At 29.7% G+C, this 15845-nt stretch overlaps 2 protein-coding genes across 2 annotated transcripts in view; both read left to right on the top strand.

The window, feature by feature from the left end:
* The first annotated feature begins 6241 nt into the window (after window positions 1–6241).
* LOC18032130 (probable glutathione S-transferase) lies at window positions 6242–7576 on the top strand. Its single transcript, XM_006420372.2, has 2 exons — window positions 6242–6600; window positions 6875–7576. The coding sequence occupies exons 1-2, from the start codon at window positions 6292–6294 to the stop codon at window positions 7232–7234; spliced, it is 669 nt and encodes a 222-aa protein (XP_006420435.1). The 5' UTR covers window positions 6242–6291; the 3' UTR covers window positions 7235–7576.
* Window positions 7577–15023: 7447 nt separating this feature from the next.
* The window catches only part of LOC18031998 (probable glutathione S-transferase), a 1800-nt gene continuing 978 nt past the window's right edge, over window positions 15024–15845 (top strand). Inside the window, exon 1 of the mRNA XM_006420371.2 lies at window positions 15024–15339. Coding sequence (XP_006420434.2) covers window positions 15025–15339 — 315 coding nt within the window. The 5' untranslated portion in view covers window position 15024. The remainder of the gene's footprint in view (window positions 15340–15845) is intronic.

Raw genomic sequence — 15845 nt, 5'->3', positions numbered from 1 at the left:
AGAAAAACCAAAGAAAAATACGGCCATTGAGCGAAAATTAGATGCAAAACAAAAGAATTTCTACACGAGAGCGAGTGAGCTAAAAAACGTTATTTTTACATCAGCCGATGATTGTACTTTTGTACAAAGAGGCATTTTTAAACACTAACGAATTTGACCCTACTTTGCGTAGTTCTATTACTTCTCTTTTGTAGGAGTATGAGGATGTCTTTCCTGAGGAAACACCACATGGTTTACCTCCAATCCGAGGGATTGAGCATCAGATTGATTTTGTGCCCGGTGCAGCCATTCCAAATAGACTAGCCTATAGGAGCAATCCGGAGGAGACTAAGGAACTTTAAAGGCAGGTTAATGAATTAATGGAAAAAGGGTACGTGAGAGAAAGCATGAGTCAATGTGCAGTTCCTGTTTTATTAGTCCCTAAGAAGGATGGAACGTGGATGATGTGTGTTGACTGTCGAACCATTAATAACATAACGGTAAAGTATCGACATCCCATTCCTAGGCTAGATGACATGCTTGATGAATTACATGGGTCTTGTGTATTTTCCAAAATTGATTTGAAAAGTGGATATCATCAAATTAGAATGAAAGAATGAGATGAATGGAAAACTGCATTTAAAACAAAATATAGTTTGTATGAATGGTTAGTCATGCTTTTTGGTCTAACTAATGACCCGAACACTTTTATGAGACTTATGAATCATGTCTTGCGAGCTTTTATTGGCAAGTTTGATGTTGTTTATTTTGATGATATCCTCATTTATAGCAAAAACATAAACGATCATGCAGTACGTTTGAAATATGTTTTAGATGTGCTTAAAAAATAAAAGTTGTTTGCTAACCTGAAGAAGTGTAATTCTTACACCGACAAACTTGTGTTTCTAGGATTTGTTGTGAGTGCACAGGGTATACAGATTGATGAGGAAAAGGTACGTGCAATCAAAGAGTGGCCAATTCCCACAAGTGTAAGTAATGTGAGAAGCTTTCATGGGCTTGCTAGTTTCTATCGACGATTTGTGAAAGACTTTAGCACATTAGCCACACCGCTTACTGAAGTAATAAAAAAAGATGTTGGATTCAAGTGGTGAGAAGCGCAAGAGAAGGCATTTCAAATAATCAAGCAAAAGCTGAACAATGCTCTTTTATTGTCTTTGCCTAACTTTAATAAAATATTTGAAATTGAATGCGATGCCTCAGGTATTGGTATTGGCGCAGTCCTAATGCATGAAGGACGACCAATTGCTTACTTTAGTGAAAAATTGAATGGGGCAACCTTAAACTACCTTACTTACTATAAGGAGTTGTATGCATTAATTCGAGCGTTAGAAACGTGGCAGCACTACCTATGGCCTAAGGAGTTCGTGATTCACACCGATCATGAGTCTTTGAAACACCTTAAAGGCCAACACAAGCTGAACAAGAGGCATACTCGATGGGTAGAATTCATTAAGACATTTTCATATGTCATTCGTTACAAGCAAGGTAAAGAAAACATTGTTGCAGATGTGCTTTCCCTCAGGTATGTCTTAATTTCAACACTTAATGCTAAACTACTTGGTTTTAAACATATTAAGGAATTGTATACGGATGACCATGATTTTAGCATTGAATACCAAGCTTGTGGAAAGACCGTAGTCGGTAAATACTTTAGGCATGATGGCTATTTATTTCGGGAGAATAAACTGTGTGTGCCTAATTGTTCTTTAAGAGATTTGTTAGTGAGAGAATCCCATGGAGGAGGGTTAATGGGGCATTTTGGAGTTGTAAAGACTAGCTGTTTTATAGGAACACTTTTATTGGCCACATATGAAACGAGATGTTGAAAGACTTTGTGGTAGATGTGTCACTTGTAGGCAAGCCAAATCGAAAGTGCAACCTTATGGTTTATACACCCCTTTGCCAATACATAGTGCACCTTGGACTGATATTTCGATGGATTTTGTACTAGGTTTACCGAGGTCTAAACAAGGGAAAGACTTAATTTTTGTGGTTGTAGATAGATTTTCAAAGATTGCACATTTTATTCCATGTCACAAAACGGATGATGCTTCTAATGTTGCTGACCTATTCTTTAGGGAGATTGTGAGGTTGCATGGTATGCCTAGGACAATTGTTTCTGATAGGGATGCTAAGTTTTTAAGTTACTTTTGGAAAACCTTATGAGCTAAGTTAGGAACTAAGTTGTTATTTTCAACTACTTGTCACCCTCAAACTGATGGTCAAACAAAAGTTGTGAATAGAACTTTATCTACTCTGTTGTGAGCTATCATTAAAAAGAACATCAAAACTTGGGAAGATTGTTTACCACTAGTTGAGTTTGCTTATAATCGTTTCGTTCATTATGCTACTAAGTATTCACTGCTTGAAATTGTTTATGGTTTTAATCCTTTAACCCCATTGGATTTAACTCCATTACCTGTTTCTGAGCATGTTAACTTAGATGGCAAGAAAAAGGCTGAAATTGTTAAACATATACATGAGAAGGCGAAGTTCAACATTGAGCGGAGAACTGAGCAATATGCTAAACAAGCCCATAAAGGGTGACATAAGCTAGTCTTTGAACCCGGTGATTGGGTGTGGTTACACATGCGCAAGGAACGATTTCCGAAACGAAGGAAATCTAAGTTATTACCTCGAGGGGATGGCCCATTCCAAGTTTTGGAACATATCAATGACAATGCATACAAACTGGATTTGCCTGGTGAGTACAATGTAAGTGCTACTTTTAATGTTTCTGATTTGATTCCTTTTGATGTTGGTGATGATTTGAGGACAAATCCTCTTCAAGAGGAGGGGAATGATGAGATTAAGGATAAAACTATCACTAGCACAGGGATGAGGCATATTCAGATCCTATTCAAGTTCCCGTCGGACCCGTTACAAGAGCTTGAGCAAAGAAATTCAAAAAAGCGCTTAATGGATTGATTCAAGCAACTTGGGCTCAATCAAATTCGTGGAGGTCCATTGAAGGAATCGTACATGATAAATGCATGATTCAGACTCTTAAAGTTTCCAAATACTCACTTCCATGAAATAGGGAGTTGGCTTAATCATTATGGCGAGAAAATATATTATTTTCCTTTTTCAGATACTTTCCCATTTCTTGAGGAGGCTATTAGGGAATCGAATAAGTTATTTCTATTTTAATCGCCTAGTTTCCATTTAATTGATGTAAGGCATTTATAACAATTAGGATCCTGATTTAGTTTAAATTCTTTCCTATTTACTTAAATTAGGATTCTGATTTGATTTAGATTCTTTCCTATTAGGGAAGATTTAGATTCAGATTTGATTCTTGGGTTAGGATTTATTTTCAAAAATTCTTGTAACCAACCCTATATAAAGTACTCATATTCAACAAACAAAAAAGAAGTTTTTTGATACAATTGGTAAGAGAGTTAATTCTCTTTGGTTCTTTACGAACTCTTTGAACTTATCGGATTTTCGTGGCGTTCAAATTCTTGACTTATCAATCAGACCATCTATAACTGATTGTGGCGTCTTCACATACCAAGGTTTGTGCTTTCAATAAGCATTGGGTCGATGTTTCATTCCATTACTGGTTTCGATTCAATCTTGGGAACTAAATTGATTAGGGTCGCATCAGTTCTTGACGGGGTTCGTATCAGAAAATCCAATTTGTGAATTGCTTATTATCCTTGAATAGATCGAAGAAACATGACCTGAAAATCCATTGCTACCAACTGATGATAATTATGAGCGAGCCACAACTCGGTTTCGGCTTTGTTCTTTTGAGCAGACAAGGCAACTTTAAATAACATATGCCATAAATGATTCGTTTTGTGAAAAATGATAAAAAATCTCTGGTTGTTTCAGTAAAATAATTATTTCCTCCTCTTCTTAAATTTTAAAACTCTTTGAAACCGTCTATTTTTGAAAGGATTCAAATTCTCTACTCAACATGTTAAAAACAATTGAGAGATCGTCAATTTTCCTACTACTAAAATTAATATATACCACTTATCCCTACTTTATAAGAAAAGAGATATAAATAGATCATTTATTTAATATTTGATCTTGAGAATATAAAATATATATTTATTATAAGAAAAAATTGTTTAAAAATAACAAAAACTACTATATATTCTTTTATTCACACTAAAACTGATATTTTTTATTTTTAATATTTGAATTTTTATTTTTATTTTTATTTATATGATTTAGTTAATTTATAACTTATATTTCCTATTTTAATGTTTGAAATTTTTATTTTATTTTAATTTATATGATTTACTTAAGTTATAATGAACATTAATAAAATGTATTATTTGCAAATGAAAGTAATACTATGAAATTATGTTTTTAACAGAGTTATTGGGTATTATAAGAATAATAGGAGGCATAAGTCAAATATATAAATTTCCATAGAAAAGAAACTGAACTGAAACTATTTGGTAATTAATCAAGATTAATTATTAAATAGCCTCACCTTAGTTCCAAAAAATGAATGAAGAGCAAAAGAAGGCAGCAAAGGAACTTAAGAGAAATTCTGAAAATCTTAGAAGAGTAAGGCCGAGGATATAAGAAATTCTTCGGGGGAGATGCTATAAATTTAGTAGGCATTGCCCATGGATGGCCCTCGTTTTGGCTGGATACGATCGGAGAAGTTGTCGGTGTCAAATTGTGGGAACCCATCACTCTTCCTTGATTGCATGCATGGGCAAACAATTTCAAGGAGGTTCCTGTGGTCATATCTAATCTTCCAGAAACTGCATGGGCTTAGAGGCCTTCTCTATGTATTCCCACGCACATAATTTATTTTTGTTAATTATATATTCAGTCATATTATGTCATAAAAAATTAAAACTTATATTTATGAGTATGTAAAACTGAGAAAACCATCGCATCACTTCTTGTTATGGTTGGATCTGCCCATCTGATCTAATCAATCCATCCTTAGACCTATTCTTAATCTTTAATTGATGATTCAGGAATGTCAAAAAACACAATCAATTAAATATAACTCTCAAAAACACAAACTGAAATTAAAAAAAAAAAAAAGACAGTGAATCAACTCAATATCTTCTGGCAATGTCAATCTCATTGCATCTACCTCATTAAATAATCATTCAATTTATCACCTTTCTAAGCCTGAAAATGTGATTATTTCTTTGAAAAACTACACGGAACAAAAAAACAACAAAGCCACAAGTTTAGCTTTGACAAATTGGAGGCATGCGCATGTTTTGACCATGACTTTGCTTTGCGTTTATACTGCATGAAAAAGGAAGTCAACAAACTCATGCGAGGATTAATGCTCAAGTATTTATTGGTCAAGTAAATTGGCCAGGGTGCTTGATGATATTATGCTTGAAAAACTGGTCAGTTTGCATATTGCCAAGTTACTTATAGAAGTGTCTCCACATCAATTTGGCACTATTCAGTATTCAAGTTGCGTTGTTCAACATTTACTTTCCAATACATGCTCAAAAGGCAAATGCACTTTGATTAATTTATCCATGATCATCATTGATGAGGCAAATTAAAAAGCATTGATAATGCATGCATGACGCAAATATATATTAAATTGGTAAACAAATGCCACATCTATAATTAATTACTGGTTATTTGATTAATGATCTCATGATCCCGACTTTTAATTAAAACTAAGATTAGCATTCTTTTCTATCTGAATCCTCTTAAATCCAAATTGTCCGAAATTATCTCATCATCTCAACATGTTGAAGTTGCATGACAACCAACTAAAATTTTAACATATAACAGAAAAATAGGTCTTAACATATGATTAAAGTATAATTCAGTGGGGCTCACATTGATGAATCAATATTAAGGTTCGTTGTAATAAAGCCTACATTGAGGTTGTGGGATAATTCCACCTAGATTTTTCTCAAAAAAAAAAGATGTTATTTGTATTTTGCAACCTTTTTTAAATTGAAAATATGATTATTTTCTCAGCAATTTCTAGAAAGTTGTTCGATCTCTTTAAAGAATTTGGATTAAGGATTGTTTTCTTCTGCCTTACTGTTCGACCACTTTTGCGCGTCAATGTTTCTAGAAACGAGAAAGGTTCTGTATGTCAACTAAACGTTCAATTTAGTGTACAGACTAAACTGTGAGAGTCAACACCAGTTCTTTGAAGTTTGAATTCAACTTTTCTTTTTCTTTTTTTTCCTTTGCATTCAACTTGTAGCTCAAGCTAGCACCCTCCATGAATCACTATAAAATCAGATGTACATACGTAATGAGTCATCAGCTATTCAAACAACGAACAAACTGATATTCAACTTCAATAATATTCTTAGAAACATGGCTGAAGTGAAGCTTCATGGGGGATTGCTGAGTCCATTTAATTACAGGGTGGTATGCGCTCTGAAATTGAAAGGCATACCTTTTGAATTGATTAAAGAAGATCTCTCAAACAAAAGTGCATTGCTTTTGAAGTATAATCCAGTTCACAAGAAGATCCCAGTGCTCGTTCATGGCGGCAAGCCAGTTTGCGAGTCCATGGTTATTCTCGAATACATTGAAGAGACGTGGCCACAGAATCCATTGATGCCAAGTGATCCTTATGATAGAGCTCAAGCTCGTTTTTGGATTAACTTTGCCGAAAACAAGGTTCGTTTCACCACTCTACCTTATTTAATTACCTAAGCTAATTCTTTACGGATTTTCATTCAGTACTGAATTTTAATGAGATTAATCAGTTATTTAATAATATATCATATATGTAATTAAACCTTAACTTTACACAGTTATAAATGAACAGCTGGTGACACAAAATCATTAAAAAATCAGTCTTTATACTTCGTATCAGCAGTGAATTCAAATTCTCCAGCCCTATTATTAATCATAAATAGTCATAATAATTAGATATGAAATATTATGGCAGGGAGCTGCTGTTTGGAAATTGTTTCGTAGCATTGAAGATCAAGAGAATACGATGAAAGAAATCTTGGAAATGCTGCAAATTGTTGAAGAACATGGCTTAGGAGAAAAGAAATTTTTCCACGGAGACAAGATTGGCTTAGTTGACATAGCATTTGGTTCTATTGTTCATTGGTTGCAAATCATTGAAGATATAGTGGGAGTGAAACTCTTTGAATCTCACAAATTCCCAGGCTTGCACGCGTGGTTAAAAAATTACAAGCAAGTCCCTGTAGTTGAAGAAAACCTCCCTAGTAGGGATGAACTGTTGGTCTTTTTCAAAGGTCGCTATGAAAAGTTGCAGGCTTCTGCCAGAATGCAGTAGCGTAAAATTTGCTGGTTGAGTACTTGGGTCTCTCATTATGCTTATTTTGTTTTTGTAATGGTGGTAAAAGAGTTATTTTGGCTTTGTTATCAATTTATTATATTGTCTTATGCTCAAGGTTTGAAGGCTCGCTTACCTCGCTTGACAGTGATAAATAATAATAAAAAGGTTTTATTTTATATATATTTTGATTTTGAGATAAAGAATCTCCACTATGTAATAGGTGATCAAAACGTCAAATGTGATATGGCTATCCATTATGACATAATCATGTTAGATGGTTCAGATCATATGTGATCTCAATAAAATTATGTGTGATGATTTAGATCACACTTCATCTAATCTTGAGATCTGATTGGCCCATAATTCATTCATTGAATATATAAAAATATATTCATTCGAATTTCGAAATTCAATTTTTTGGGATAACATCATCCGATCCCCTTTCCTTTTATACTATTTGCATACATCCTTAATTACTTTCCCTTTCTTACAAATGCATCCCAAATTCACAAAATTTTCTAAACTTTTTCTTACTAAAAAGGAATTTTTTTTTTTTAATCATATATGAGAGTCCAACCCCAAATATATTGGTAATATGTATATATATATACACAAACACACACCAACAAATGGCATGCTCAACTTCGCGGGCCAAGAACCACTCGGGCAGTAGCCCGAGTGGCCAGGGCTGCTGCCCTCCAACTTGGAGGGCAGCAGTTCGAACCCCCACAAAAGCATTGTGGGGGTATTTTCTTCCTCAATTAATTTGAGTGAAGGTAGTCTTCTCCCTTACCCATGAGTGAGGAGTAGACATCCCTCGAATATTTGTGAGGGTTAAAAATCTGGGCAGAGCTCCATTAGCATTGATGTCAGTTGGTCCCAGTAATAGTCTGATTTGTAAATATCAGTAATAGTCTCATGTATATGAGTTGTAATCTGAGCAATAGTCTCATGTAATCAAAAAAAAAAAAAAACTTCGCGGGCCAAGTTGGTTGAAAGTCAACATTCATTTATAAAGTTTGAAATTTGCCTGCCAGATTTGACTTCGTTCGATTCAGAAGAAACAAATTCATTTGAAATTTTTGTGCCTTCGCTTTTGTCATATTCCTACATCAACCCCGACCTCAATCATTTTCCAAATTATATATTTAGTTATTGTACTCTTTTTGACGAATGGAATATTACGGCTATTTCGTTCATGGGACATTTAAAATGCGTTTGATATATTGTATTGTATTGTATTATATTATTTTATTTTATTTTAATATAAATATATTGTATTATATTAACATTGTATTATAATATTATTGTACAATATTTAGTATTATGTTGTACTGTATTAATTTTTAATAATAATATGTTTAGAGTTGCATTGTATTATATTTTTTATGATTAATTTAAATTATATATTTAAAAAATAGTATTTATAGTACTTAGAAAAATCCTAAGTATAGAAGTTTTGACTTTCATAAATTTAACATTTTTTTAGTACAAATGTTAAAAAAATCATAATTCTTAAACATCGAAGTTTATGGCCTTAAATTTTTGAAAACATAACATGTATTTTTCAATATTTTCTAAATATGTAACCTTTGAAATAAAGATCGAAGCAAGTAATTTAATTAAATAATCTCTAAATAATATTACAACATAAATAAATATTTATAACCCACAAGATTAGTTCAAAAGTCATCTTAACATGATAGAATAAAAGTTTATGTATATTCAAATTTATTCATATTTAAATATTTATTATTAGTTATTTTTAAATGTTGAATAATAATCAATTTTTATATATTAATTGTTATAATATAATCAAACTAATCTAATATGATGTTATATTTTTATTTTTATATATTATGTAAGTATCTACTATAAGTTATATTAACTTATTGAATATTAATCAATTTTATATGTTAATTATTACAATACAATTAAATATTAAATTATTTAGTTATATTTTTAATATAATAAAAATTAAAATATAATATAATAGTATTGAATAATAAATTATTAATTTATAATAATAATTATAATTATAATGTAAAAATTAAAAAAAATTAATATTATATAATATTATTTTAAATTATAAAGTTTTATTTATTTATTTATTATTATTGTAAAGAAAAAAGAAACTGAGGGGGCGACCATGGCATTAGGTAAATTACCTAATGTAGCCACTTAGTGCACCAAACATGGGATTGCATTGCATTGCTAGCAATGCCAAACATGTCCTTAAAGAACACGCAGACTCCACTTCCTCTTGGATTTTTAACTTCTTTGGACTAATGTGAAAGTTAAAATTATGACTTTATGTGAAGGGTAAATTTTGATTATTCCCTCGTGAATTGACTATTTTAAAAAAATAGAGGTGGGTTGATGAAACTTTTTATTTTCTTATGAAAAATGGAAAATAAAATGAGATTTTTGAAAAATAAAGGGTGATTTAAAGATTCATGAGAAGAGTAATCTAAAAGTAACCCTTATGATGAGAATATATATAGTACTATATTTTACCAATATTATCCCACATTTTTTTTAATTCCAAGTAATGTTACTTACCTATACGAAGGATTGATAATCCTTCAATGTTCTCCTTACTATTTTAGTTTGAGTTCATTTGGTTGCTAAGAAAATGAACGGAGAAGTGAGAGAATCCCTCTGAAAATTCCATTTTGTTGCTTGACAATATTTGTTAGGTAATGCATAAACATAAACTAGCTCAAATGGATCAAATCATCCGCTGCATTATGGGCTTGTGGCCTGAATTTAATATTCATAGGCCTTTTCTCTGAGCCCAGTTTTTCTTCCAATTTCTCCTAATGCCCTTTGATTATGCCTCCAAGGCTTCCGGTGAGGTTATTATAAATTTATAATTTGTCACTATTCCGGGCTCTGGCTTGGTTCGAGACTTCTCTTCAAACCTCAATTTAGATTCCTCTCTTCTATTTATGGGTAGAAATATATATATCTGTATTAAATAGGGATTTTATCTCTTAATTGGTGTAGATTTGAAATAGATGTGTTTTCTTAATTATTGGGTAGAGATCTCACCTCTCATTAATATAGATTTTTAAATTATATTTGGTAGACCTCTCAATCAGTTACAGAACTCATCTCTCGATTGGTGTCTATATCTCTTAGATCATCTCTAAAAAACTCTTCAAATAAGATTTTATTACTTATTTGAAAAACCACATTAGTATTTAAAACTCCAAAAGACATTCCATTTAATATTCTTCAAATAAGAAATGATTATTTCTCTTCAATTTTGTAGAATTATTTTCTCTCTCTTCAATTTATATTTTATTACTTTTTATTTTAGAGAGAGAGAGAGAGAAGTGCTTTAATTACCATTTTTTTCCTTTGAAAAAATAGTTATTTGATTAAAATTATATTAACTTATTTCTATTTGAAGAGTCTTTTGGAGAATAACATAATTTTTTATTCTTCTTTTTACCACATAAGTAAACAAATAGATAGTTGAAGAGTAAAATTAATAGATCCTTTTGAAGATACTTTTAATTGTACTACATATATATATATATTCTTTTGTATTGGTTAGATATTTTATCTCTTCGTGTAAATTTCTAAATTATATTTAGTAGACCTCTCAACTAGGTAGAGGTCTCACCTCTTAGTTGATGTAGATTTTTAAATTATATTTGGTAGGCCTTTCAAGTGGGTAGAGATCTCACCTCTTAGTTGTTGTATATTTCTAAATTATATACGGTAGACCTCTAAATTATTCTATAAAATACATAGATTTAAGCTCCTAATAAATTTAAAATTTTAAATATCTCTAGATTGCAATCCTTTAAAAAAATAATTACTATAATTTGTCTCCATATTTAGCACTATTCAAGTAACATGTTTTTTTTCAAGATCTACTTTCTAATGATACACGCTCCCCATATAATCAAAATTTTATATATAAGTAGATTGTAATGCAATCCTTAAAAAAAGGGGAAAAAAAGTTACTACGATTTGTCTCCATATTTGGCATTTAAACATATACTTTCTAATGATGCATGCACAAAAGGGGGTAAAAATTTGTTTAGTCTCTATATTATGAGGTTAGTGGTCATTTAGTCCTTATATTTTTAAAAACACCTCAAAACGTCCCTGTTGTTAGATATTGACACTCGTGCCATTATTTTTTATTCTTTTTACCTTACTTTTATAATATTACACTCTTACAGTAATGTTTCTTTTTTGGATATTAATAAAAAAATTATATTATCAAATTAAACCCAAAAAGAAAATAAAAACAAAAAAATATATATTAATTTTTGTGAAAGCTCACGTATGTCCAAAAAGATTAATATTATAAAAAATTAGATTGTCATTTTTTTAGAAAAAATTAATATTTTAACTCCTCAGGAGAGTGTTCCACAAAAATTTATATATATATATGGTGTTAAACTGGTCATTTAATTTTTTCTTTGTAATAATGTCTAAAAAAAGAAACATTATTGTAATAGAGTAATATTATAAAAATAAGTCAAAAGGAACAAAAGGTAATGGCAAGGGTGTCAATAATTTAATGACATAGATGCTTTAAGGTATTTTTAAAAATATAAGAATTAAATAGATACTAACCTCAAAATATAGGGACTAAACAAATTTTTACCCCACAAAACGTAAAACGTCTGATATAGACTAAATGGTCCATGATCGTCATGCATGATGTAAATTAAAAGACATTGATCATGCATGACGTATTAAATTAGGAAACTGATGCCACATATATAATTAATTAATGGTTAGATATCTTACCAGCTGATCTAATTAATTAATGATCTCACAAGCCAACAGCCTTTTGCCCTTTTGACAAAAATTGACACTCAAAATAAAATATGATTTCCACACAACATGACCCCTTTTTAAATTTGAAAATATGATGAGTTAGCAACAATGTTTCTGTTGATTTCCGTAAAAAAGTCTTACTTATAATTTAAAATAAGTTTAACATTTAGGTGCATTTGGTTTATGTCTGAAAACTGATTAGTTTTGAATTAGTCTAAATTCTGAATACAATTAATTATCTAAATTTGAATCATATATTTGTTTTATGTTTGAATTGCTAAATACAAATATTAATTTGTTTGTTTTTTAAATTAAATAATTTGAAAACTAATATTTTTATATTTGTGCCCTCACAAATTATTAATGTTAAACAAATAATAATCATCTCAAAGAACTTAAGTAAAATAATATATTATCATTATATAAATCATGTTCAATTGAATACAACCCTTTATATCCTAAATTAATATATGTTAATCAATATAATTATAGCTCGTGATGTTTTTATATGAAAAATATTCATAAAAATAATGAAGATAAATAATACTAATTTAAAAAAAATAAAATGATAATGATAATAATAGTGTACCACTATGTTATCACAAGTTATAGAGATGGGTAATAATGTCAATTATTAAATTTTATTTAGGTAAGAATGAAAATTAATTAATTATACATGAATATTTTGAAAAATATCTTTTAATGACATCATTTAGATTTTTTAAAATAAGCAAAAAGTTAAAAAATTAAGATTTTAACTCCTCAGGAGAGTATTCCACAAAAATTAATATATATATATATATGGTGTTAAACTGGTCATTTAATTTTTTTCTTTGTAATAATGTCTAAAAAAAGAAACATTATTGTAATAGAATAATATTATAAAAATAAGTCAAAATGAACAAAAGGTAATGGCAAGGGTATCAATAATTTAATGACATAGATGCTTTAATGTATTTTTAAAAATATAAGAATTAAATAAATACTAACCTCAAAATATATGGACTAAATAAATTTTTACCTCACAAAACGTAAAACGTCTGATATAGACTAAATGGTCCATGATTGTCATGCATGATGTAAATTAAAAAACATTGATCATGCATGACGTATTAAATTAGGAAACTGATGCCACATATATAATTAATTAATGGTTAGATATCTTACCAGCTGATCTAATTAATTAATGATCTCACAAGCCAACAGCCTTTTGCCCTTTTGACAAAAATTGACACTCAAAATAAAATATGATTTCCACACAACATGACCCTTTTTTAAATTTGAAAATATGATGAGTTAGCAACAATGTTTCTGTTGATTTCCGTAAAAAAGTCTTACTTATAATTTAAAATAAGTTTAACATTTAGGTGCATTTGGTTTATGTCTGAAAACTGATTAATTTTGAATTAGTCTAAATTCTAAATACAATTAATTATCTAAATTTGAATCATATATTTGTTTTCTGTTTGAATTGCTAAAAACAGATATTAATTTGTTTGTTTTTTAAATTAAATAATTTGAAAAATAATATTTTTATATTTGTGCCCTCACAAATTATTAATGTTAAATAAATAATAATCATCTCAAGAACTTAAGTAAAATAATATATTATCATTATATAAATCATGTTCAATTGAATACAACCCTTAATATCCTAAATTAATATATGTTAATCAATATAATTATAACTCATGATGTTTTTATATGAAAAATATTCATAAAAATAATGAAGATAAATAATACTAATTTGAAGAAAATAAAAAGATAATAATAATAATAATAATAATAATAATAATAATAATAATAATAGTCTACCACTATGTTATCACAAGTTATAGAAATGGGTAATAATGTTAATTATTAAACTTTATTTAGGTAAGAATGAAAATTAATTAATTATACATGGATATTTTGAAAAATATCTTTTAATGACATCATTTAGATTTTTTAAAATAAGCAAAAAGTTAAAAAAATTTGAGTTAATAACTTAATAATTTAATGATTAAAATTTTTCATTAAGTTAAAAAAAACGGATTTAATGACTTAACTTATTAAAATTAAGTCAATTAAGTCATTAACCTCCAAGGGCGTGGTCGGGTTGGTTGCAGTGCAGTTGTAGCCTCTATTAAAACCGGGGTTCAATTCTTGAGGGGTAAAGGGGATAAAAATTATATTTGGGCTTACCTACCCCCTACCTTTAAAAAAAAAAGAAAAGAAAAAAAGTCAATTAAAATTTGATAATTTTCTTTGTTCAAGTGGCCCCTCTAAAAATTTTGGAAAAGAAAATTTTATATACAAATGTTATGACTAAATTATAATAGAAGTTGAAAAATATCACTAAATTAATTTATATTCATTAAATTGCGCTGATTATAGTGCTAGTACAATTTATCTTTCTTTATAGGAAATAATAAATCATAATTCTCTTCACTAGTTTAATATTCAATTAAAAGATCCATTTTCCAACTCATCTCTAAATTTATTGTTATTCCATTCTTTAGAAATATTATCTTATTATCTAACTTATTTTTATAATCATTCAACTAATATTTTTCTTTTAAGGTTTATATGAGGATGAAAACTTCACCCGTTAAACAATAACATTTACTCATATTATAACTTAAATTCGAATGATATTGGGAGCAATGTACATTCTCGGGCAATCGAACTACACCCAAAGGACAGTTAATATTTTATTTTATCCTTTTAAAATAAATTTATATTATTTTTTTACATTTATATTTATATTTTTCACTCCGAAATTAGAAGGTGAGGAGAGTCGAGATGTCACTTATTCGTATTCAACTTTAATTGTCTTATTAGTGGAAATTAAACTTGAAGCTTTTTGCTCAAGCAATGAGCACACTCGATTAGTCGCTATAAATTCAGATGTACGCATGTACATGTAATGAGTGAGCCGTTCAAACAACCGCACACTGGTATTCATTCGACTTCAATACTATATATTCTTCGAAAACATGGCTGAAGTTAAGCTTCTTGGGACACTGCCGAGTCCATTTGTTTACAGAGTGATATGGGCTCTGAAATTGAAAGGCGTACCATTTGAATTTGTTGAAGAAGATGTATTCTCAAACGAAAAGAGTGCTTTGCTTTTGAAGTATAATCCAGTTCACAAGAAGATCCCAGTGCTTGTTCATGGCGAAAAACCAGTTTGCGATTCCATGGTTATTCTTGAATATATTGAAGAGATGTGGCCACAGAGCCCCTTGATGCCAAACGATCCTTATGATAGAGCTCTTGCTCGTTTTTGGATTAAATTTGGAGAAGACAAGGTTCGCTTCACGACTCTAGCTAACATATGTATACGTATGTTTATTCCTTTCGTACGTATTTACTTGTCAACAGATACCAAAATGATCAAAAGTCCCTACTGTTTGTCGAAATTAATCATCCTATTATGTATGTATTAAAACCAATCAATATTAATCTCTTTGTTGTTCAATAAGTGCAGTTAACTCTTAAATTTTTGTGTTGTTACCCTTAGAAAATTTTATTAATCCATGGTGTATTTTACTAAAGGACAAAGAGTTGAAAATGACCATAATTTTTTTAGCGACAAGGAAAATTGTGATGGCTTTTAAAATATGAGGGAGAAAAAGATTAATTTATTAAAAGGGATATAATTAGTTTCTTTCCTACCGAATTCCATATATATTCTACATAAGCCTTAATATTTTCATAATAGTCAAGAATCCACCAGTCACCATAATTTTATAGTTTTTTCTTATTTTTAAATACGCTTTTACTCGTATTTAAAGTAAGGCGCCGGCGCTCGCGG

Source organism: Citrus clementina, unplaced genomic scaffold, assembly GCF_000493195.1.
Source record: "Citrus clementina cultivar Clemenules unplaced genomic scaffold, Citrus_clementina_v1.0 scaffold_9, whole genome shotgun sequence".
NCBI classification, from domain to species: domain Eukaryota; kingdom Viridiplantae; phylum Streptophyta; class Magnoliopsida; order Sapindales; family Rutaceae; genus Citrus; species Citrus x clementina.
The sequence above is the reverse complement of the archived record's forward strand: the minus strand, read 5'-3'. Positions and strand labels throughout refer to the sequence as shown.

Excerpts from the sequence above, each read along its gene's own strand:
- LOC18032130 (XM_006420372.2), top strand. The coding sequence starts at position 6,292 with ATGGCTGAAGTGAAGCTTCATGGGGGATTGCTGAGTCCATTTAATTAC. Across the intron at positions 6,601-6,874 it reads TTAACTTTGCCGAAAACAAG|GGAGCTGCTGTTTGGAAATT; the intron begins GTTCGTTTCACC and ends ATATTATGGCAG.